Here is a 22,588-nt window from a genome sequence, read left to right as displayed (position 1 = left end):
TAAATGCATTTAGTTGTCTTCATCGCCTTTCTTGTCATCCTGCCCCTCTGAAGTGAAATTAAGAGGCAGATGTCTTATCTGGGATCAATTCCAGATCCCATTTGTGTTTTAAAAAAGAAAACAGGAAGGGTTTCACACAAACCTTCTGCTTCAGGTTGATCAAAGTCTTGGTGCCTGGAAGGCCAAGTCACCACGTAGATAACGGAGAGGCCCAGGACCATGAGGGGTGGACACCTCGGCCCACACTGCCCCTCAGGTCCTAGATAGGGCTGAAGACAACAGGAGGTGCCACACCACCTCTAAAACAAGCCAAACCTTCTTTCTGGCTCAAAGACACCTATATCCACAGAGCTTCCTGCGCAATTTGGCATGTCCGAGAGAGAGGCAAGTCAGTCCTGCCTGTGAATTCTACAACTAAGTCACTGAAAACGTCAGCCACAGCAAAGACAGAGAGGGATCCTTCCAGAAAGCTCTGGAGCGCCCCTCATAAACACTTTGACATCCTGAGGCCTCATGTCCCATCAAAGTCTTTTTGGGGGTGTCCTGACCTACTCACCTTGTTCTCTCTCCTCATGAATTTTATCCCATTTCCCTCACTGGTTCCTGGACCGAAAGGTACTACCACATGCTATTGCTCATTTGGCTCCCGCCACAAAACTGAGAAGGAACAACTATTAGCAAGGCTGTTATACAAATTAGAAGCTCAGAGAAATTGAGTGGCTTGTCTGAGATCACACAGTACAAGCCTAAGTTGGCATCAGATCTCAGCTTCTCTGACCTTCAAATGTAAGACTCTCTAACTCCTGCTTCCTCCTACTGAGTTTCCTCTTCCACATTAACATTGAAAAGATATTTCCCTTCCTCTCTCTTCTAAGTACACTTACACTTTCCACCGACAGCACCAGCCAGGTGGACCTGAACAGCCCTGGAGTCCCGGAGAGAAACAGGTGCAGCAAGATCCTTGCCTTGAGACCACGAGGCAAGCCCAGCAGATGCATTTGCTGGCCTGAGGCTGAGGGAGCAGGCAGGGGCTTGGATGTGGAGCAGGTGAGGGCCCTTGGAGGACAAGGTATGGACCAGGCCACCAATAGCATCTTAAGGGAATTCTTGGCTGTTCCTGTCCAAGAGGTCTTCCTAAACCCTTCACAACCCTCAAAGTCAGGTACTTGGTACCTAAACCCTGCTGGACTGAATGCCATGCACAGCATTTAATCTTTTAGGACTGGGGCTAGTTCTAATAGATTAGTCGCTTTAGACTCTTCCTTGTTTTGGTCAACAAGGCTAGCCTTCCAGGGATCACAGGTAGGCCAGACCAGGAAGTGTCAGGCTCCATCCATGAAAGTTTGAGTTATTTCTACCCCACAAACACATGCTTTGTGTTCAGTCCTCAGTGGCACAGAGGCTTAAGGTAACCACTCTCAGCACCCCTGCCAATCCATCTATAACACACATACATACACACAAACACATACACAGAAGCAACTTCGTATTAGGCAGCTACTATGCACGAACAAACTGAGCATTGGGCATATACTGCTGACCCAAAGGAACATGATATCTGCCCTTATGAAATTTGTGATGTGTAGAGTTAATAATCAGAGAAACCCCAAAATTAATGTCTCATTTTAACTATAAACGATGGTGTCATTAGGTATTAATGGCAGGTGGTATGAAAGCCTACAGCAGGAAAAGAAGTGGTGGCTGAGGGGGGATATTTCACTGAAGATGTGGAGTTATATACTACACACACACACACACACACACACACACACACACACTTGTGAGATGTCTGTGTGAACCACAGGGCCATTCCTCTGGGATTTTCTTGAGAGCCTAGAGAGACTGCTACGTCACCCTTTTACCACCTCTGGTGAATCTACTGCAGCAACAGGAAACTGAGAATCTTTAAGGGTTCTGCTTACAAGAGGTGGAAGCACAGATCCACACTCCAGAATCTGCACTCCACCTCTTTTTCCTGATGTTAGCAAGCCAGCTGTCAATCCCTAGTTTAAGATGACTCTCTCTGGATTTTTTAAAATGTACCTATAAATTTTGTTTAATGAAAAGAGCATATAGCCCATTTCCCAAGTCAAGAGGAAGGGAAAAGGTCAGTACTTTAGTAGGGTTAAGGTAATTATTCTGTGGAGACAAAACACATTTCAATAAGTATGTCCTTGGCTCACACAGACATCCTTCCATTTGGAGTTCTGAACCGGAACAGTCTTCTTTGAAATTCTAAAACATCAGTTTTTGTTTCTGTCCCATTGAGGCACAGAAACACATCATGTGAAAGCAAAATTAAAGTGATTCAAATCTTAAAAGCCCTAAAGTTTCCATGGGTTTTGAGGGTCAGATTCACAGAAGCAAGGGTTGAAAGGGCTAAAAATTCAGGCTTTGACCTAGAAGACTCTAGACACTTGTCCCAAGGCTGGGTTGACCCTCCCCAGATCCAAGCGCAACTTGGAAATCTGTTCCATGGTTCTGGTGGTGCCTCAGGAGGCTTCCTGGCCATTTGGCTAATCCTCCCTCAACATCTCACTTTCAGTTCACATTCCAGCACGGATTTCCACATGGACCTTTCTGCTCTTCAATAAGGTTCGGCAGGCGGCAGGTGACAGGATTCGCTCTGGACAGTTAACGTGCAGCTCATACAAGCCTCCCCCAAAGAGGCCCATTAGTCACCAACCTCAGCTGTTTTCTTCTCTAGATAGGAATCCCCGAGGAGTGAGCAGAATAGAACAAAATCTATTTTTACACTAGGAAAGAGCGAACAATGAACCAAGCTCAACTTTCATGTGGGGAATCTTGGGAGGGAGGAAGCACAAAGGCTTTTGTGGGAGGCTCTGGGCTGAGGGAAGGGCCTGAGAGGAGCCAGGGCCTGGCGTGCTGGGCTGCACTTATGGAACATGTTCACTAAGCCCTATAAATCTCCCTTCTTTTTTTTTATGGAAATGATTAAGGTAAGGTAAGTAGGGCAGATAATCAGTTGATGGCCAAAACCATTTGGCATTGGGAGCCTCGGGTTTTATATCCAGATGTTTGGAGAGAGAATGTAAGGGCCAGCCTATGGAGAATACAGGATTTCCCAAAATCTGCTGGAAGAAGGAGCTTCATTTATGAGGTGTAAAGGTGATTTCTCTACCAATAAAGTTAGCTTAGAAAGCCAAAGGCTCCTCTGTGATGAAGACCCACTGACATGGAAAAAGTATTCAGTACTAGGAGATGCAAGGCTGACGGTCAGGTTTTGAGCTGGAAATCATTCCCTTTGAGTTGTCAGGATCAAGTTCAAGGGTAGGTCATTTGTGTGTGTGTGCCTATACCATTAACTACACAAGGCCATTGGGGATTTTCTGGGAGGATGCAGACACCATGCTTTGACCTAAATCTGCTTGTTCTCATCTCCTTCCACGAATGTTTACTGACCACCTCCTGGGCATCTAGCACTGTGCCAGGCACTGAGCTTTGGGGGAGAACAAAACAGGAACTAATTTTGCTGTTTACTAGAGAAGACAAATGCTGCAGAGATAATGACAGCAATCATCACCACCGCTTTACATACTATGAAAATGTTCAAGGTGCTAGGAAATTCTACCACCTGAAGGCTCTTCCTGTCCAAGGTCACTCTCTCTATCCCTGTGGCAGTTTTCCTGAAAGTTCATCCAGCACTATTCAAAATTCAGGACACGCTGCTTGGTAACACTCCCTGGGTGGTCTCTGCAATCCCAAGGAAGCTCAACAGGGAAGCCGAAGGCAGGCTTCTAAGATCTCTGCCTACCCCCAGGGTCTCAGACCAGGAGGAAGCGCTGGGGAGCAGGTGAAAGACATGGGCTTTGGAGTCAAGTTACTTAACCTGCTCTCAACTCAGTTTCCTCACCTAAAAAAGGGACATACTATAAATCTCGATATCATAGAAGTGCTGGGAGGATCAATGAAGTGATGCTAGTCGGAAACTCAGGAACGTGCTCAGCAGGCATTCACGCTCTCCTGCCAAAGGCTCCCTGAACGCACACTGTGTGCCGGGCACCACTCTGGGTACTTCGGAGAAAACAAACATAGTGCCCAGTTCACAGAATGTTCTGCTTCGAGCAGATGACACAATAATAATTTACTTCCTTGTGTTATTCATCTAATTTTTTGTAAGACGAAAAGTGCTATTAATAAAAGAAAAGCAGCCACTAAGATAGCTGGAGATCGGGGGACAGGGGACAACTTTAAATCTAGTAGGGTAGATCTCATTGAAAAAGTGGTGCCTGAGAAAAGGACATGAAGGAAGTTAGAGTAAGTCAATGTGGCAATCTGGGGGCAAAGTGCTCCAGAGCAAGGGAAGAGGAAGAACAAAGACCCCAAAGTAGTTATGTATCTCGCACGCCTGAGAACAGCGGGCTGTGCAGAAGGCAGGAGGGGGCAGCAGTTGAGAGGAAGGCCAAGAACAGGCACCCATCACACCAGGCCTTGCTGACTCCTGCTGAGACTTTGGCTTAAACTCTTTGCTGAGTGGGGAAGTCAGTGGAGGTCTGGGGGGACTCTTTGGTACCAGAAGCCTCCAGTTTTCAAAGGGTCTTGCTCCCATTCCACAGGCTTCCTTGTTACTCTGTTGATTGTATCCTTTGCTGTGCAGAAGCTTCTTAGTTAGAAGTAGTCCCTCTTATCTACTTTTTGCTTTTGTTGCTTATGCTTCTGGAGTCATCTCCAAGAAATCATTTATAAACCATTTATCTGATAAGGGGTTAATTTCCAAAACATAAGAGATTCCTAAAACTCAATAGCAAACAAATAAATAACCTGATTATAAAAATGGGCAAAAAATCTGCATAGGCATTTCTTCAGAGAAGATATACAAATGGCCAACAGGCAAATGGAAAGATGCTCAACATTGTTCATCGTCAGGCAAATCAAAACCGCAATGAGATACCATCTGACACTTGTTAGGATGGCCATTATCGAAAAGACAAAATACAACAAGTGTTGGTGAGAAATAGGAACACTAGCGCACTGTTGGTGAAATGTAAATCGGCACAGCCATTATGAAAAACAGTATGGAGATTCCTCAACAGATTAAAAATTAAAACTGCCATATAATCCAGCAATCCCACCTCTTGTTATATGTTCAAAGAAAATAAAATCACTGTCTCGAAGATATATCTGCATACCCATGCTCACTGCAGCACTATTCACAATAGCCCAGATACAGAAAGAACTCAAGGTCCACTGGCAGATGAGTGGATCAAGAAAATGTAGTATATACACACAATGGAATTTTTTTTTTTCTTTTTGAGATGGAGATTCACTCACTCCGTTGCCCAGGCTGGAGAGCAGTGGCACAATCTCAGAATCTCAGCTCACTGCAACTTCCACTTCCTGGGTTCAAGTGATTCTCCCACCTGAGCCCCCTGAGTAGCTGGGATTACAGGTGTGTGCTACCACGCCTGGCTAATTTTTGTATTTTTAGTAGAGACGGGGTTTCACCATGTTGGCCAGGATGGTCTCAAACTCCTGACCTCAGTGATCCGCCTGCCTCGGCCTCCCAAAGTGCTGGGATTACAGGCGTGACCTACCGTGCCTGACCTTATATACATGCAATGGAATCTCATCCAGCCTTAGAAAGAAGGAAATCCTACCCTTTACAACATGGAGGAACATGAAAGACATTATGCAAAGTGAAATAAGTCAGTCACAGGACAAATACCGCAGAATTTCTCAATATGTGGCATCTAAAATAGTCAGAGGTATCCAAGTAGATAGCAGAATGGTGGCCACTAGGGGCTGGCGGGGAGAGAGATCAAGGGAGCTGTTGTTCAATGTGTATAAAGTTACAATTATACAAGATGCGTAAGTTCCATGATCTGCTGTATAACATTGTGCCTATAGCTAACAATATGGTACCATGCATGCAAAAAATTGGTAAGAGAGTAGATCTCATAAGTGTTCTAATTACAAAAACCAAAGAAAAAGAAAGGACACGAGGAAAATTTTGGAGGTGATAAATATGTTTATCACCTGGACTGTGATAATAACAAGAGCATATACATATATCCACATGCACCAACTGTGTAATTATGTGCATTTTTTGTGTAGCAATTCTAACTAAATAAAACTGGGGAAGGGGGAAGGGTTTCTCTGCTTCTGCGTGGAGAACAGGCCACGGTGCCTGCTTCCAGTGAAACAGATCCATGTGAGAAATTGGGAAGTCAGATTTGATTGCACCTTACGTGCAGGTATCAGGGAGTCAGGGAGTAGGGAAGCACAGCTGGCTGCCAGGCCTGTGGGCCCCTAATTTTCTGTACAGTGGGCACTTTTCCTGGCTGGGAGAGGCTCCACCTCAGTGCTGCTCAGCTCCCCTCCTTGGCCCATCCTACAAAGGAAATGGCAGGAAAGTGAGCACAGCCCATCTGATGCGTTCATGGACATACAGGATGGGACTCAGCCAGGCTGGCTCCCCTGGGAGGCCACTAGGCAGTTTCTGGCTTCCAGGGACAAACAGCGTCTATTGGAGGAGACTGCCATTCACTGGGGTCCAGCAAGTTCATGGTCTATCACAAACAGGCTGTTGGGAGGCTTCCCATCCAACCACTTACTGGGATAGCTTTGCCAAGGGAGTGAACAAGAAAATAATGCAAGGTCACTTAAGAGAATTAAGGGACCTTGAAACCCACTCATCAGGCCACACACATTCTGAAATCTACCATGCCAAGTCTGCATCCTCTCTGTGTTCACAGAAGCACAGGCTGCCTGAGAATGCCTCTGAGAGGCACCTGCTGAGCCCGGTCCAGGGTCCCGCAGGTCATAATCTTCTCTACCACTAAGGCTCACTGTGCACTTGCCTCCTGCAAAGGACTCACTAGACACTGGGCACTACTAATCTGCCCAAAAACAACCCTGCAAGATGGGGACATGGTTCTTCTCCCCTATTTTCTAGACGAGGGAACTAGTGCACAAGGAAAGGAAATTACTTGCCTAAAGTCACTCATCTCAGAAACAGGAAAGCCTAGATACCCGCCCAGGTGGTCTGAGCCTTGACCACTGTTCTAGAAAATGGACAAAAAAATAAAAATAAAAATAAAATAAAAAATCAGCAGAACTCATGATAAAAAAAAAGAAAATGGATAAATAATATAAATGTGACACTATTTTCAAACCTCCTTTGTATATTTCACTAATACAGACAGGCTCTTGTTGATTGAAACTCATTTGAATTGATGAACATTAGTTACTATTTATCATTAATTACTGATACCAAGTAGTCAAATATCTCAGCATATTTTCATAGGTACCAGAAGTTTAGGTAAAACAAATACTGCACATATATTTATTCATGAAATAGGTGAAAAAGAAAAACCTGGGAATGTTTTGGAAATGCAGTGGAATACTTTAATCAAGTCAACTAAAACATTGCATAAGATTAATCCATATTCAGGGATAAAAGAACACTTTCTATTTCCCATACCCAAATTCATCCACTACAACTATGTTTTAGCTACAGCATATGGATTTTTAACGACGCGAGTGGTTGAAAATTACGGTAACGATGATGATATAGCCATTGTGTACTGTGCCTGCTGTGTGCCCAGCACTGAGCTTGGGACCACATCATCTTAATTCCTAACAGTACTGCCAGTTTATAATTAGCCCATTTTACAGATGAAGAAATCAACTTGTCAGCATCCAGACACCACCCTTTTTCCATCAGGCAGCACTGCCCTCCCACCCACATGTCCATGAGCCCTATTCAATAGTTCCAGAGAAATAAAAACCTGGGAAGTAAGAACTTGACATTTCAGTAGGTTGCAAATAATACAGAATTTATGCAGCAAGCTTCCAGTCATTACTGGGTATTCCAGCCAATAAGCTAACATGTCTGGCACCAAACACACATTGAGTTGGGCTCTGCGAGGCCGGGCCTCGGGCTGGGGGTCTGCAAACCATGTTTCCCTTTGCCAGCTGTTCCTGGCTAGGGTCTGCCTGGTCTGGCCCATAAGGTCAATAGGAGGATGTTGCATCCATGGAGGAAGGAGAGGGACCTCCCTGTTTGCTTCCCGTTGGCTTCTCATTCCCAACGCCCTCACTCCAGCAGGGCTTCTTCACTCGGCAAGGACAGCTCATTCTAGTAGCAGGCAATGAATCTAGCTGGTAGTTCTCCCAGCACTCAGGGAATCAGTCTCATTGCATGTCCTTCAGAGACCCCAGAACTCCCTCCTAAAAAGTCTGATTCACATCCCCACAGGACCTTCCTCTGAGCTCAGAGACCTTAGCATTTGCCAGCCGGCTTGCCCTTCCCAGAGGTGTGGGTTGCAGCCTGGTAGGTCTGTGCCTCCAAGCTTCTAAATTGTAGTAAGCTCTTTCTTTCCTCTGCCCCTCCTCCCATACCAACTACTGACGTGGTGGCTGCTGCCTATAGTTGCCACTTCCAAGATAACTGAGAGTTCTCTGTTGTCCTTTCATCTCATTAATACTTGAGTCACAATTTTTAACATTAAATTCTCTCTGCTCAAACAACTGGTAGGTGCCTGCCCCTGACTGGACCCTGCCCAATTCACTGGGACTATAACCACACTGAGTGGCATTTCTGGACATACTCTGGCTTAGAGAAACACTCTTTGCCAAGCCCCAGAGAGCACCCTAACACCCTCATAATCCCCAAAAATGGCCTATGAGCCACCTATGAACACAGATTCTGGGGTCTCGTCTGTGGAAAATGGAGCCCACCAATCGTTTTTGGCAACTCCCCCTACTGCCAACCCCTCGATGACTCCAACATGCTACAGTTTGGGAATGGTAGATATGGAGACAGTTGGACATGGCTAAGGATTGGAGACTTCCAATTCCATTTTGTGGGCCCTGTGGCAAGGGATCTTAAATCCTCTCAGCTCCCTCACCTGCAAAGTAAGAATGCTACTGGAAGTACTCCCCACAGGGTGGGGCTAAGCATTACGTAGTGAGATAAAGTAACAGAGTGTTTGACTGTGCCCCAACACCAGGAGACGGGGAGGCTTCCCTTAAGAGCGGCTACCTGGAGAGCCATCTCCTAGAGGATGGTGGGGGTCAGCTGGAGAGAATGCACACTGGCCTCCCACCTGCTTTCTGAGGTCAGCAGCACCTGGGTGGAGCCCAAGGCCCCAGTGCCAAGCTCAGGAAGAGAGACCGCAATTTCTGCTGCAGGGGAAGAACCATGCAGCTGACTTGAGGCCCTGACGTGCGGTGATTTTTCAATGGCTCGCAGCAGCCATGCATCAGTGGCTTCGTTCCGAACTTGTCTTGTCATGTTCTTCTTGCTGAAGTCACAAGATGTCCAACACCCGCAGAAGTAATTAAAAATAAACCGGAGACAACGAACCATTTCGACTCTCCCTTCAGCTGCAGAAAGGGCCTGCGTGAGCTCTCACCACAGCGACGGAAAATGCCTTTTCCTGTCGTGCCGTTGACTGACCATGAGAAATGAGTGTTCTTATTTTCCTGAGACATCTTTAGAATTTACGACCCTTGAAAAAACACAGCAATGACACAAACTCACTCAAAACTTTTGGACCGAAAAGTGACTTCAGCCAGGGAGGAGAAAGAAAGAGAAAGAGGAAAGGAGGGAAAAAGAGAAGAGAGAAATGTCAGCACCCAAGAGAGCCCTGGAATGAAACAGCGGTGAGAAACAGGAGCATCTTGGAGCAGTCACAGAAGTGAAGGGTCTGCGGCCTACGCTCCGCACCCGTTTTAATCAGTTGTGATGAGGAGAGTTGATACCATCTGTACGTGCAGCCCAAGTCCATGTCTCCTCGGCCAATTCCCTATACAGTTGCCAGAGAGCACTTCTGACGACAGTCAGCTCACTCCTCTCCATGAGCCGGGCATGGTGGCTAACGCTTTTAATCCCAGCACTTTGGGGGACCAAGGTGGTAGGATCACTTGAGGTCTGGAGTTCGAGACCAGCCTGGCCAACATGGTGAAACCCTGTCTCTACTAAAAATACAAAATTAGCTTGGCATGGTGGCACATGCCTGTAAATCCCAGCTACTCGGGAGGCTGAGGCAAGAGAATCACTTGAACCTGGGAGGCAGAGGTTGCAGTGAGCCAAGATCGTGCCACTGCATTCCAGCCTGGGCAACACATGGAAACTCCATCTCCAAAAAAAAAAAAAGGCTCCCATGGCTCCCCACTGTCCCCTTGGATCACATCCCAACATTTCACTATGCCCACTGAACCCCTGAGAAGCTGGCTGCTGCCTGTGCTGCCAGCCTCCCCATCACCCTGTCCCCATGTCTGCTGGGCTCTAGTCACCTGCACTTCCTCCTGCTCCTCACACACATCCACCTTTTCCTAATCAGGGCTTCTGAAGTCCTGTTCCCTCTGCCAGGAATGCCTTCCCCACCCAGCTCCTTTCCCTCACACACGCTGTCCTCCAGGAGGCTTGTCTTGGCCACCCAGTCTAGGAGAGCTGACACCACCCATTCTCTGTCTCCGGCGCTTGTTAGTCTTGTTCAGAAGACTTATGATGATTAAATGATTGGATCTTTTCACTTGCTGGTTACCTGTGATCTGTTATCTGCTCTGTGCGATCTCACTGGAGGTGTCTTAGCCCCCTGGGCTCTGTTCCAGTGGACTGTGAGGCACAGTGGACCCTCATTAAATACCTGTTGCAGGACTGCATTACCCTAAGATGGCACCCCCTTCCCTTTATTTACGCTGCCAGCAACCCTCGCCACCTTCAACATCCGTTATTAATGCAGTTCTACGGGATGAAGGATACAGACAGAGCCAGAGTGGAGGCTGTGTGGAGGCTGGGGGGTGGGTGGGGCATCTCGTGAGGCCCCTCTGGGCACAGCATGTTCTTAACGCCTTCCCAAGTTGCCTGTGGTCGTGGGCAAATCCCTTCTCATCTCAACCAGTCAAAGGGAGACAAAGAAAATAATTTATAAAATGATTTGAAAGTCAGAGAAGAGAACAATGCCGTTTAGCGGGGAAGAAAGAAGAAAAAATTCCTTCCAAATTGCTTAAGATGATTGAAAGGTTACATTCTTAAAAGAATAAGTCCTGAATCAGCTTAGAAACTCCAACCCTCAGAATGGCACATGCCCCATGGAAAGATCAGGAAAGGGGATTCCTGAACTTTACAAAACCCCCTCCAAGGCCCCAAGGCAGAGCTAAGGCTTCCAGCACCCTGGAGGCCACTGGGGCAATATACTCTAACTTATACCACAGGGGAGGCTAGGGGCACAAAACCTCCAAGCCAGCCCCTCCTTGAAGATGTATGTGACACCAGCCCAAAGGACAGGGTTCCAAAAGTGCCCTAAGCCAGGTCCCCCAAGCCATTCCACAATCAAGGGCATCCCTTTATCCCCAAACCAAGAGCTGCTTCTGACCTCCTTGCAGTCCTCAGCAGGCCACCAATGATCCCCCAAGGATCTTCCAGCAGCCCTGAGCCTCTCACTCGGCCTCAAAGCTACGATCCTTGGTTTTTTTCACGAGATAACTGATAATAAAACACACAGCACACAGCACTGAAATAGCATTCACCTTTGACATTCTACTGTTCTTTCAGAAGAAGAAAATTATTTAATCACACCTAGAAAGCCTCATCGTAAGGCCCCACAATTTGCTGTCTCTTGCTCTCTATCTGTAGCCCCAATGGGTTCTGAGATCACTGAGTCGCTGACATTCTGCAGACCCTCCTGTACTTGGGGGCAGGAGGCCAAGGAATTGGGCTAACTGTCCCAATGACAATGTATGAACAGCTCTTCCTCTGACCTGTGGTCATTTTACCTTGTTTTGTTCTCAAGATGTCTGCATCCTGGTTAAGGCTCTAGGCTCAGCATTGGAGTGCTGGAGTGGTCACTTCAGCTCTACAAAACCCTAGTCAGGGAATCCTGAATGTGGCCTCTTGGTGCCTCAGTTTCCTCATCTGTGAAAGGGGGATAATGATAATATACCTCTTATGGGGTTTCTGTGAGAATTAGATACATGTGGAGCATTTAGAACAGTATCTGGCACTCAGCATTCAATAGGAATTAGCTATCATTAGTAACATTTTATAAATTGAGGTATAAGAAATTGGTTTAAAACATTATCTCATTGAGGGCCAGGCACAGTCACTCAGGCCTATAACCCCAGCAGTTTGGGAGGCTGAGGTGGGTGGAACACTTGAGGTCAGGAGTTTGAAACCAGCCTGGCCAACATGGTAAAATCTCATCTCTATAAAAATACACAAAAAGTAGGCCAGGCTCAGTGGCTCATGCCTATAATCATAGCACTCTGGAAGGCTGAGGCAGGTAGATCACTTGAGGTCAGGAGTTCAAGACCAGCCTGGCCAATATGGTGAAACCCTATCTCTACTAAAACATACAAAAATTAGCTGGGCATGGTGGCATGCACCTGTAATCCCAGCTATTCAGGAGGCTGAGGCAGGACAATCACTTGAACCTAGGAGGACGAGGTTGCGGTGAGCCAAGAATATGTGCCACTGCACTCCAGCCTGGGCAACAGAGTGAGACTCTGTTTCAAAAAAAAAAAAAAAAAATCAGCTGGCTTTAGTGGTGCCTGCCTGTAATCCCAGGTACTCAGGAGGCTGAGGCACCAGTAATCACTTAAACCCAGAGGTAGAGGCTGCAGTAAGCTGAGATCATGCCACTGCACTCTAGCCTAGGCAACAGAGCAAGATTCCATCTCAAAAAAATTAAAAAAAAATTCTCACTGAGGAAAATTCAGGTTGAGGAAAATAAAGAGGAAGTAGATAGAACATTCTAGTACTGCTTCTGTGGCTCAAAACAGAACTAGGTAAGGGTCAGCTCATGCAGTGACATCTGACAGGTGTAGATGGGTCCCCATCCACCTGCACACCTAGGCAGTATGGCACTATTTTACCTACAGTAGAAGCAAGTTAGGATGTGCTCTGTTATTTGACAGTTACAGGCCAAATCCTCAATCCCTCAAGTATAACACAAGGCAAAATAAGGGTTATTAATTTATGGCTAAGTCAACTCTGCCCCCATAGTAACTGACAGTGTTTGGACTGAATGTCTGTGTCTCCCAAAGATTCTTATGTTGAAATCCTAGCCTGCATTGTTATTGTATTAGGAGTTGAGGCCTTTGGGAAGTAATTAGGATTAGATGAGGTCATAAGGGTGGAGTCCTCATGAATGGGATTAGTGTCCTTATAAAGCTCATGGGAGAGCTTCCTTCCTCATTTGCCTCAGTGTCTTGTGAGGATACCACGAGAAGGCATAAAAGAGGGCCCTCAAAAAGAACCTGACCGTGCTGGCACCCTGGTCTCAGACTTCGAGCCACCAGGACTGTGAACAATAAATTCCTATTGTTTATAAGCCACCTAGTCATTCATATTTTGTCACAGCAGCCCAAGCTGGCTGAGATAGGGAGTCTGATTTCCCGGGCCTCTGCAGAGGGAGGCTGATTCTCTCCAGGGTGTTTGCTCCCGGATACCACAGTGACCTGAAAGTTGTGAAATTCTGTCCTGTGTCCATGTCACCACCAAAACAGGTTTCAAGACGCAGTCAATTCTAGCATTTATAAAGACTCTTAATTCCAAGGTTCTAGGCCAAGGCTGGGCAGCCTTGCAGCCCACTCTACCTCTAAGCAATCCCATCACCATTTAAGATATCCCAGTCCTGATGGTAGCACTGACGGAGAAGCAAGGAGAGAGGGAAAGAAAAGAGAACTACTCATTACAGAAAAGGAGAAAGGGCTGCTAAACATTTTTGCAGGAGGAGCTACAGCATGAAAAGGAGTATTTGGCATCGAGTCTCCCAGCCCTCTACCATTTATTATCTGGCTAGTACAACTGACATAGCTTGGATATTTGCCCCCTACAGATCTCATGTTGAAATCTGACCACCAATGTTAGATGTGGAATTTGGCGGGAGGTGTTTGGGTCATGGGGGTGCATCCTTCGTGATTGGCTTGGTGCTGCCCCATGGTAACGACTGAATTCTCACTCTATTAGTTAATGTGCGAGCTGATTGTTCAGAAGAGCTTGGCCCCTCCCCTTTTCTCTCTCTTGCCTCCTCCTCTTTCACCATGTGACATACCTGCTCCTCCTTTACCTTCTGCCATGAGTGGAAACAGCATGAGGACCTCACCAGAAGTTGAGCAGGTGCTGGCACCATAATTTTTGTACATCCTACAGAACCATGTGCCAAATAAACCTCTTTTCTTTATAAATTACCCAATCTCAGGTGTTCCCTTATGCTAATACAGAATGGACTAACACAATTGTGTATTCAAGTAGGAAAAAGCAGTGGAAAAATAGGTAGAAACCATCATTACCATCTTCTGTTGAATTCAGCAGAGTCATGAAATTCTGAGGGTATCTCAATGACTTTCAGCAATACGCTGGTTGGTCTAAATTTTTCAAATTCCTTTAGATCGGGGTGGGAAAACATATTCTTAAAGGGCCTGATAGCAAATTGTTTAGGCTTCACAGGACATCTGGTCTTTGTCACAACTACTCAACTCTGCCATCGGCCATAGACAATATGTAAATAAATGGGTGTGACTATGTCAAAATAATACCTTACTTACGGATGCTGAAATTTGAATTCTATATAATTTTCTCATGTCATGAAATATTGTTTCTTTGAACATTCAAAAATGTGAAAATCATTCATAACTCACAAGCTGTAAAAGCAGTCAGTGGGACAGATTTGGCACATGGGCCAGAGTTTGCCAACCTCTAGTTTAAATAACCTGGCTAATGATTTTCTTACCCATCCAGCTATTGCTTCTCTGTCTTCTGCATCAGGAGGAGGTAATGATAAATAATTTCATGACCTTTCCTTCTTTTAGTTCACTTGGAAGAGCAACTACATACATGGGGGGTAGAGCCATTTTTCTAATTTAAGTGAATGCAGCTTTATTCCTTGAGCAGGTCCTGGAACGAGTTCCTCTCATGTTGGAGTTCATATTTTATTCCAAGTGTGTAAGAGCTGCTGTTAAGTCATAACCAATGGATATTAGACAAAAGTAAATGGCATCCAATAAATGAATAAATAGCTCCTCATTTCTGCTCTCAGAAATGAAACACTGGCAAGGGACACATTGCATAAGCAATCATGATGCTGCCTTCATAGACTCACAGTTAAATCACCAATAATGCATTCCTTCTTCCAACTCACTCTAAAATGCTTTATTAAGCAGTTGCTTGGAGCAAGGCCCTGTTGGATGGGAGGTAGCTTTTACAAATTCACTCACAAATGCTTCCCTGGTGTGCTCCCCAACCTTCTGCTTTCCCTTTCTTGGAACCCAGCTGCCACACTGTAAGGTAATCCAGGCTACTGTACTGAGGACAGTGAATACATAGGGTTCCCTGGAGGATGAGATACCACATGGATAGAAAGCCCATGGAAAGGAAAACTAAGGCAAACAGCCAAGCTCCTAGCTTCACCAGGGACCCCACCTGACACCACGTAAAATGGAACCACCACCTAGTTAACCCACAGAATCACAAGAAATAAGAAGTTACTATTATTTTAAGCCACTAGATTTGGGGATGTGTTATAGCATTGCTATGTCAGTGATTTTCTTCCCTTTCTCCCTTTTCCTTACTTCTTGTGTTAGTTTTCTACTGCTATAACACAAGCGATCACAAAGATAGTGGCTTAGAACAGTACAGTTATTATCATCTCGCAGTTTCTGTGGCTCGGGTGTTGGGGCAGAGAACAAACAAGCTGGGTTCTCTGCTCATGATCCTACAAGGCTGCAATCAAGGTGCTAGCTGGGCTGTGTTTTCATCTGCAGGCTTGACTGGGGAAGAATTTCCTCCAAGCTCACCTAGACTGTTGGCAGAATTCATTTCTTTTCACTATAAGACTGAGGGTCCAGCCTTTTTCTGGCTGTCAGCTGGAAGCCAGTCTCACATTCAAGGCTGCCTGTAGTTCCTGGCCATATAGGCTTCTCCAAACAGGTGCTTACTTCAACATGCCATCAGGGAGAGTCTCTCTGCCTTCGTAGAGGGTCCAGTCCCACTTTCCAGGATTCTCAATTAAATAAGTCTCACCCAGAAGTATAAATTAGTTCAACCATGTGGAAGACAGTGTGGTGATTCCTCAAAGACCTAGAGGCAGAAATACCACTTGACTCAGCAATCCCATTACTGGGTATATGCCCAAAAGAATATAAATCAGCCTATGTATGTTCATTGCAGCACTATTTACAATAGCAAAGTCATGGAACTGACCTAAATACCTATCAGTGATGAAGAAAATGTGGTACATATACCACTATGCAGCCATTAAGAAAAACAAGCTCATGTCCTTTGGAGGGATATGGTTAGAGTCGGAAGCCATTATCCTCAGCAAACTAAGGCAGAAACAGAAAACCAAACACCACATGTTCCCATTATAAGTGGGAGCTGAATTATGAGAACACATGGGGACATGGGGACGAACAGCACATACTGGGCACCTTTGTGGGGTGGGAGGGCATCAGGAAGAATAGCTAATAGATGCTGGGCTTAATAACTGGGTAACAGAATGATCAAGCAGTAAACCACCATGGCACATATTTACCTATGTAACAAACCTGCACATCCTGCATGTGTACCCTGGAACTTAAAAGCTGAAGAAAAATAAATAAATAAATAAAGCAAGCAAGCAAGCCAGCCCACCCAGGATAATATCCCTTCTGATTAACTCAAAAATAAACTGACTTGAGACAAAATCCCTTCACCTTTAGAAGATTCTACTGGTTAAAAGCAAGCCACAGGTCTTGCCCACACAGATGGTGAAGAGATTACACAGGACATAAGCACTAGGGGGAAAGGCTCAGGCAGGTACCCTAGGCTCTCTATGCCATACTTCTTGGCAGGACTGGGATATGGTGAAAGGTAGTAGGATTGCTCAGAAGTAGAGAACCTATTCTCATGGACTAACCAAGGAATGAAGATGAAAGACAGGTCCAGAAACAATTATCATATTAGACACAAAGGTATACTTCCTTAAGACAGTTCCTAGGGATTTTCCAGTTTTGGGCTCAGGCAGGACAAATGGCCTCTCACTGGAGGAGAGGAGGGAAGGCTCAGGACAAATCTAAGAGAAGGGAACAAACTCCTGGAGGCTGGGGAACAACAACTACCTGTTCCCCTAGAGCAGCGGTCAGGAACTCCACACCTGTGGGAGGGCAAGCATGTGAGTGAAGTGGGCTGAGAGGAAATGAAGAGTGGTGATGAGGGTCATGTCCAGAGGAAGCATGCATTTGCTGCCTAATGGGGACAGCTGCTGCTCAACTCCAGCAGAGGCCTTATCATATGGGAATCTTGGCCCAAAGGTGCCAGGTGAAACCCATTATGAGAGAAGCTACAACTTCAAAATTTTATAGAATAATGATACGGTTTGGCTCTGTGTCCCCACCCAAATCTCATCGTGAATTGTAATCCCCAGGTGTTGAGGGAGTAACCCAGAGAGAGGTGACTGGATCAAGGGAGTGGTTCCGTCAAGCAGTACTCATGATAGTGAGTGAATTCCCATGAGATTTGATAGTTTTATAAGGGGCTCTTCCCCCTTCACTCACTCTCTCTCCCGCCGCCATGTAAGACGAAACTGCTTCCTCTTCTGCCATGACTTTAAGTTTCCTGAGGCCTCCCCATTTATGCAGAATTGTAAGTCAACTAAACCTCTTTTCTTTATAATTGCCCATTCTCAGGCAGTTCTTTATAGCAGTGTGAAAACAGACTAATACAAATATCTTGACTTTTGATGTTGATTGGTAATTGACAGTTTTTAAGAAACACAAACCTGTGCACTGCATTCAACTGAGGAAACAGGTCCTTGTAAAAGTCAATAGAAGGCAGCAATATGGCAAACCTGTCAAGTATCCAAACCCTATTCTTTGGGCTCCTTCTTGTGGCAGTAGTTCCCCAAGTGTGGTTCCCCACCAGCAGCCTCTGCAGCACTCAGGAACTAGTTAGAAATGCAAACGCTACACCTCATTCAGATCTACTGAATCAGAAGTTGTAAGGGAACGAGCCCTCTGGGTGATCCTGAAGCTTACTCAAGTTTGAGAACTACTGTTTTATGGGAATCACATTCCAGCCTGGAGATCATTTTTCCCTCTCCTGAACCCACTTCCTGTTTTTACAATCCTGAAGATTGTCGATTACAGGATGGCACAGCTCTCTACTGAATAGCTAATGTTCAAAATAATGGAGAAAGATGACTGCTTAGACATTGCTCATCTCATTTTAACACAACGCTGAATGGTAGTGGGTTTGTTGCCTGCACCCTCACATGGAAGTTCATAAATAAGAGAATGGATATGTATAAGAATGTTGTGAAACTCTCCAGTATAGGGCAGAGGGGAAGAAAGGCTGCTATTAACTTCTAATCATAAAAGAAGACACTCTCGCTACAGAAAGAAAATCCACTTCTGCTTGATAACACTTCATAAGTACATGAAACTGCTTCAAGTAATGTTGAAATTTCTAGGATCCTGGTTTGAATTAATTCAAGAACACATCTGGCCTAAGATCAATATTATTCATTTGGAAAGATACACTGAGATTTGTGTTTTGTCTGGAGAATTAGGACTTTGCAGCCCTCATCCTATGCCTCTATGACTAAGGACAGGGCGTTTAAATGCCAACATTCTCGGGTAAATGCTATCCATTGAATGTCACCAAGTGGGAAAGATTCATGTGATACATGTGAAACTCACATGTAAAAACACTTGCTGTTCATAGAGCTGCTTATTAAAAGTTCCCTTCACTTTCTTCTTCTTTTTAAAAATGCCCTGAATAATGCAAAATATTCTTCACCATGATTTGAGATGTCATGGCATCTGTGAACTTTCTATCGGCTGCAAAATACCCATGGCCCTACTCATGTTTACTAGTACTGGAGCCTCCCTCCTGGCCCCCTCAGTCACTCAGCCACTCAGCATGGCTGTGGATTGGGTCTCGCCCCATGCTCAGCACGGGGCCATGTGCTGCAGAGGTGCAACTGTGTCCAGCAGGCTCCTCCCTTCACATGATGGTTTATCAGGAACTAACTCTGGCCTCTACCTGTCTCTGGAAGTTACCACATGAAACATGCTGACATCTAATATCACCTTGTCTAAGAGTGAACCTCCATCTACTTCAAGGGTTGGGCTGACCCAGTGTTTATAGCTGGTCAAATTTATTCCTGGATATCCTTCGGGCAGGAGACATCTCAGAGTCCCACATACTCAGTCAGCTCAGCACTGCCAGCTTTTTCTCCAGCTTCAGAGGTGATGGCTCTTTTCAAGGTTGGGTAACAGGGGAAGGAGTTGGCACCCATTTGGGCACCACGTTGCACAAAATGTACACAGTCTTCAAGAACAGACTCACACTTGGCAAGGCAAGATGCCAGTGACAGGTGTGGACCAACAGTGACTAAGGGAATATGGAATGACATCTTCCATCTCATGTTCAGAGTATGTGCTCTCTGGATAGAGCTGAGGACACAGTTGTCATTTGTCTCCCGTTTCTTTTTGCCAAGTGTGTTTAGTTAGTTTAATTCCAGGAAATTAAGTATGCAAAACAGACACAGAGGGATGGACTTGGCCTGGACTGACTCACACACCTTAGAGACAGGCAGGATAACAGCAAGGGCACATTGACTAGAAAAACACCTTTGTGGTACTCCCAGAACAGCGTCCACTTTGACGACTTCCCCTGCTAAAATTCCACCTTTTAGGTGAGACAGTGACCACCAATTGTCAGTCTGCTGGCTGGTGCCCACTAAGGAACTTGTTAAAAAATGGATTACTGAACCACATCCCCAGAGATTTTGCCGCTGGAGTAGTGGGGTAGGATACAGATATCCATAATTTTAAAGGTTTTCCCAGGGAACTCAGGCAAGATAGCAGCTTGAGCAATCTCTGAGTTCAGACACTCAAAAGACACAAAAAATATTAATATCAGTCACTGATAACCTAACAACACCCTCATAAGATTAGTAACTGTCAATTTGGAAAGCAAAGACAGGATTAGAATAGAAAACAGACAAGTTTTGACAATGGTGGGGAACAGCACTGGGGGATGGAGAGAAGTTTCTGGGTGGTATTGGGGACCTGAGGAGGAACTACAGACATACAATACACAAGGGGAGGCCTGCAGGGCTACCACGGCTGATCTCACCACTCCACAGCTGCCGGGCCCAACATGCAGCTCTGCCTCCAGGAAAAACAGAAATAAAGAAAAGCCCAGCCCAATACAGATGAAGCACACTTCACAATGAATCTTTTCACAGAACACGTCCAATAGGTCCTTAACAAGTTTCTTCTCTCCTTCAAAAAAGTTTCATTTTGACAACAGGGAAAGCCAGACTTCAGTTTTGGTCAACCAAAAAACATAAGGCTGAGAGGCCATAGATCATTATGAAATTAAGTCTACATGGGGCACTTACCCGTGGACAAGCGGAGATTACAGTAAAAATTCTCAATGGAGTCCACTGCACAGATGCCATCAGCATCGACTTACCTTTCGATCTGGCCAATTGTATTTCGCAAAGATTGTATCATAGGTGTCCACTGCCCCGTCAGTTATGAGCATGATGGCCTGACTGCAGATACTTCCTTGTCCCGTGTGGTTGAACTAGGGAAAGAAATAGGTTCAAAATAGTATACACATCAGAAAATTCTGTGTATCAGTGAAAAATCAGAGACATGAGGCCTATGGCTAAGGAAGCATCTTAAAATGAGAGCACCTTGTCCATCACCAAAACGACCTACACAAAAAGCCTCTCCACACAGATCACTACATTTGCTCTTACAAAAGGATCTGTAAGCCAAAAATAAAATTGTAAGCCCTCCAACCAATGCAACAGACCTTACCGTTGGCCAAGGGGATCCCAAAAAATCTGAAAAAGTACTTCAGGCCATACCAGGAAGTTGGGGATGGGTCCGACATGCCCGGTTACACCCCCTCCCTTTGGAGTTTAGGCAGAACTGATCAACACTAATGTTACAATCGCAATCATAAAACTGACGAAACAAACTCTTTGTAGCAATACTATACACAATTCCAGCCTGACTCTGGCATAGCAGCGAAAGGCAGATAATAGACCCTCAAGGAAATAAAAGTATTTTACCCCAAAATATATTTATTTGACATATTTATTTTGACGTATAAAGCCTTCTCCTGCGGGGGATATTTGCATTCTCTAGAGAATCTCCTTCCCTTACTAGGTCTTATCCTAATCCAGGAGAGATTTAACTAAGAGTCTGACACCTTTTAAGGTTTGAAAAGAGATATTTGCCATCTATTCTCTCTGAAGCCTGCCACTTAGAGACTTCATCTACATAATAAAACCATGGCTTCCACACTGTCCTTAATTCAAGAATGTCTTTCTGCTGACTTCAACTCTTTATGCAAAGCTTAATTCTTTCAACCAATTGCCAGTAAGAAATCTTTGAATCCACCTATGACCTATAAGTGCCCTCTATCCCTTTGAAATGTCTTGCCTTTCCAGGCTGAACCAAGGTATACCTTACATGTATTATGTCTTTGCCGGTAACTTCTGTTTCCCTTAAATGTATAAAACCAAGCTGTAACCCGACCAACTTCAGGATATGTTCTTAGAACCCCTTGAAGTTGGACATGGTCATTCATATTTGGCTCAGAATAAAACATCTTTAAATACTTTATGGAGCTTGGCTTTTTTTTTTCTTCCAAGAGATCTAAATACAGACCACAGGGGGATTTCAAAAAATACACAGGGGTTGAGAAAGAAGGGTCTACGATGGCACATCCTCTTATTTTTAGGCATGGGCTGTATTTTAGGAAATAAGCCCAAAGAAGTTGGCACAGAGACGTTTTAGGGACACATTATATGAGCAATGGACTACCTGAGAGACATCTCTTTCAAAATCTAAATGAGGCTAGTTTGAGTGGGTCTGACTAGTATAAAATGTGGCATATAATAAAATCAAGGAAGTTTGAGGCATATAGAGAATAAAGTCAACAACATGACAATTCACACGAGAAGTCCAAGCATTTTTTAAATAAAGGTTCCTTTCAAATTTATATTGTCATGTAAACTTACATATTAGTTTATATGTTAGTATGGATGGCATGCTGAAGTTCTAAGACTGAACTCACTGGTATGTAAAACCCTAAACTTCTCCAACTTTCGGCTTTATATAAGATTTTAGAAGCTCTCGGCCTTTGTGAGTGGTAGGCAGCTAGAGTGACTGAATATGTTTGCCAGAGCAGAATGTCCTTCCTTGGAATCAGGGTGAAAAATTCCCTTAATGAATGCTGTTAATGATGCAATTGAATGTAACACCATGTCCTTTAAAAAACCCTACAATTACATGTCAATGCTGAGAGATAGTAAACACACAAAAAGTCTTCAACCTTAAGTAAGTAAAAACCTTCTCTATCATAATCTGCAAAGTGTATTCATTTGTTCTAAAATTATTTGCTAAGTGCCCACATAGCACTAGGAATGAAACATACAAAAATCCCTTCCCTCAGGAAGCTCTGTATCCTCTTTGGGAAGACATAGAAAAACAAGGTAAACAAGTAAACTACGTTGTATGTTTGATAACGGTGATGTTAAGGGTGGGGGAAGAAGAAAGCAAAGAAGGATAGGAAATGGGAGGGGGCAAGTCTAGAAAATGTAGTTAAGGAAGA

At 44.8% G+C, this 22,588-nt stretch overlaps 1 protein-coding gene across 9 annotated transcripts in view; it reads right to left on the bottom strand.

Moving 5' to 3' along the window:
* Nucleotides 1–22,588, bottom strand: part of CACNA2D3 (calcium voltage-gated channel auxiliary subunit alpha2delta 3) — a 933,834-nt gene that overhangs the window by 396,053 nt on the left and 515,193 nt on the right. For all 9 annotated transcript variants that reach the window (XR_004272347.1, XR_004272353.1, XR_004272348.1 and 6 more), the window contains one exon: nt 20,432–20,545. Coding sequence is in view for 2 of the 9 variants with exons in the window: in XM_032289508.1 (XP_032145399.1) it covers nt 20,432–20,545 (114 nt within the window). In the remaining 7 variants the exon portion in view is untranslated. The remainder of the gene's footprint in view (nt 1–20,431; nt 20,546–22,588) is intronic.

This window comes from Sapajus apella, unplaced genomic scaffold (genome assembly GCF_009761245.1).
Source record: "Sapajus apella isolate SASKATOON/1434 unplaced genomic scaffold, GSC_monkey_1.0 scaffold23, whole genome shotgun sequence".
In the NCBI taxonomy this organism is placed as follows: domain Eukaryota; kingdom Metazoa; phylum Chordata; class Mammalia; order Primates; family Cebidae; genus Sapajus; species Sapajus apella.
This window is presented reverse-complemented; position numbering and strand designations above follow the sequence as displayed.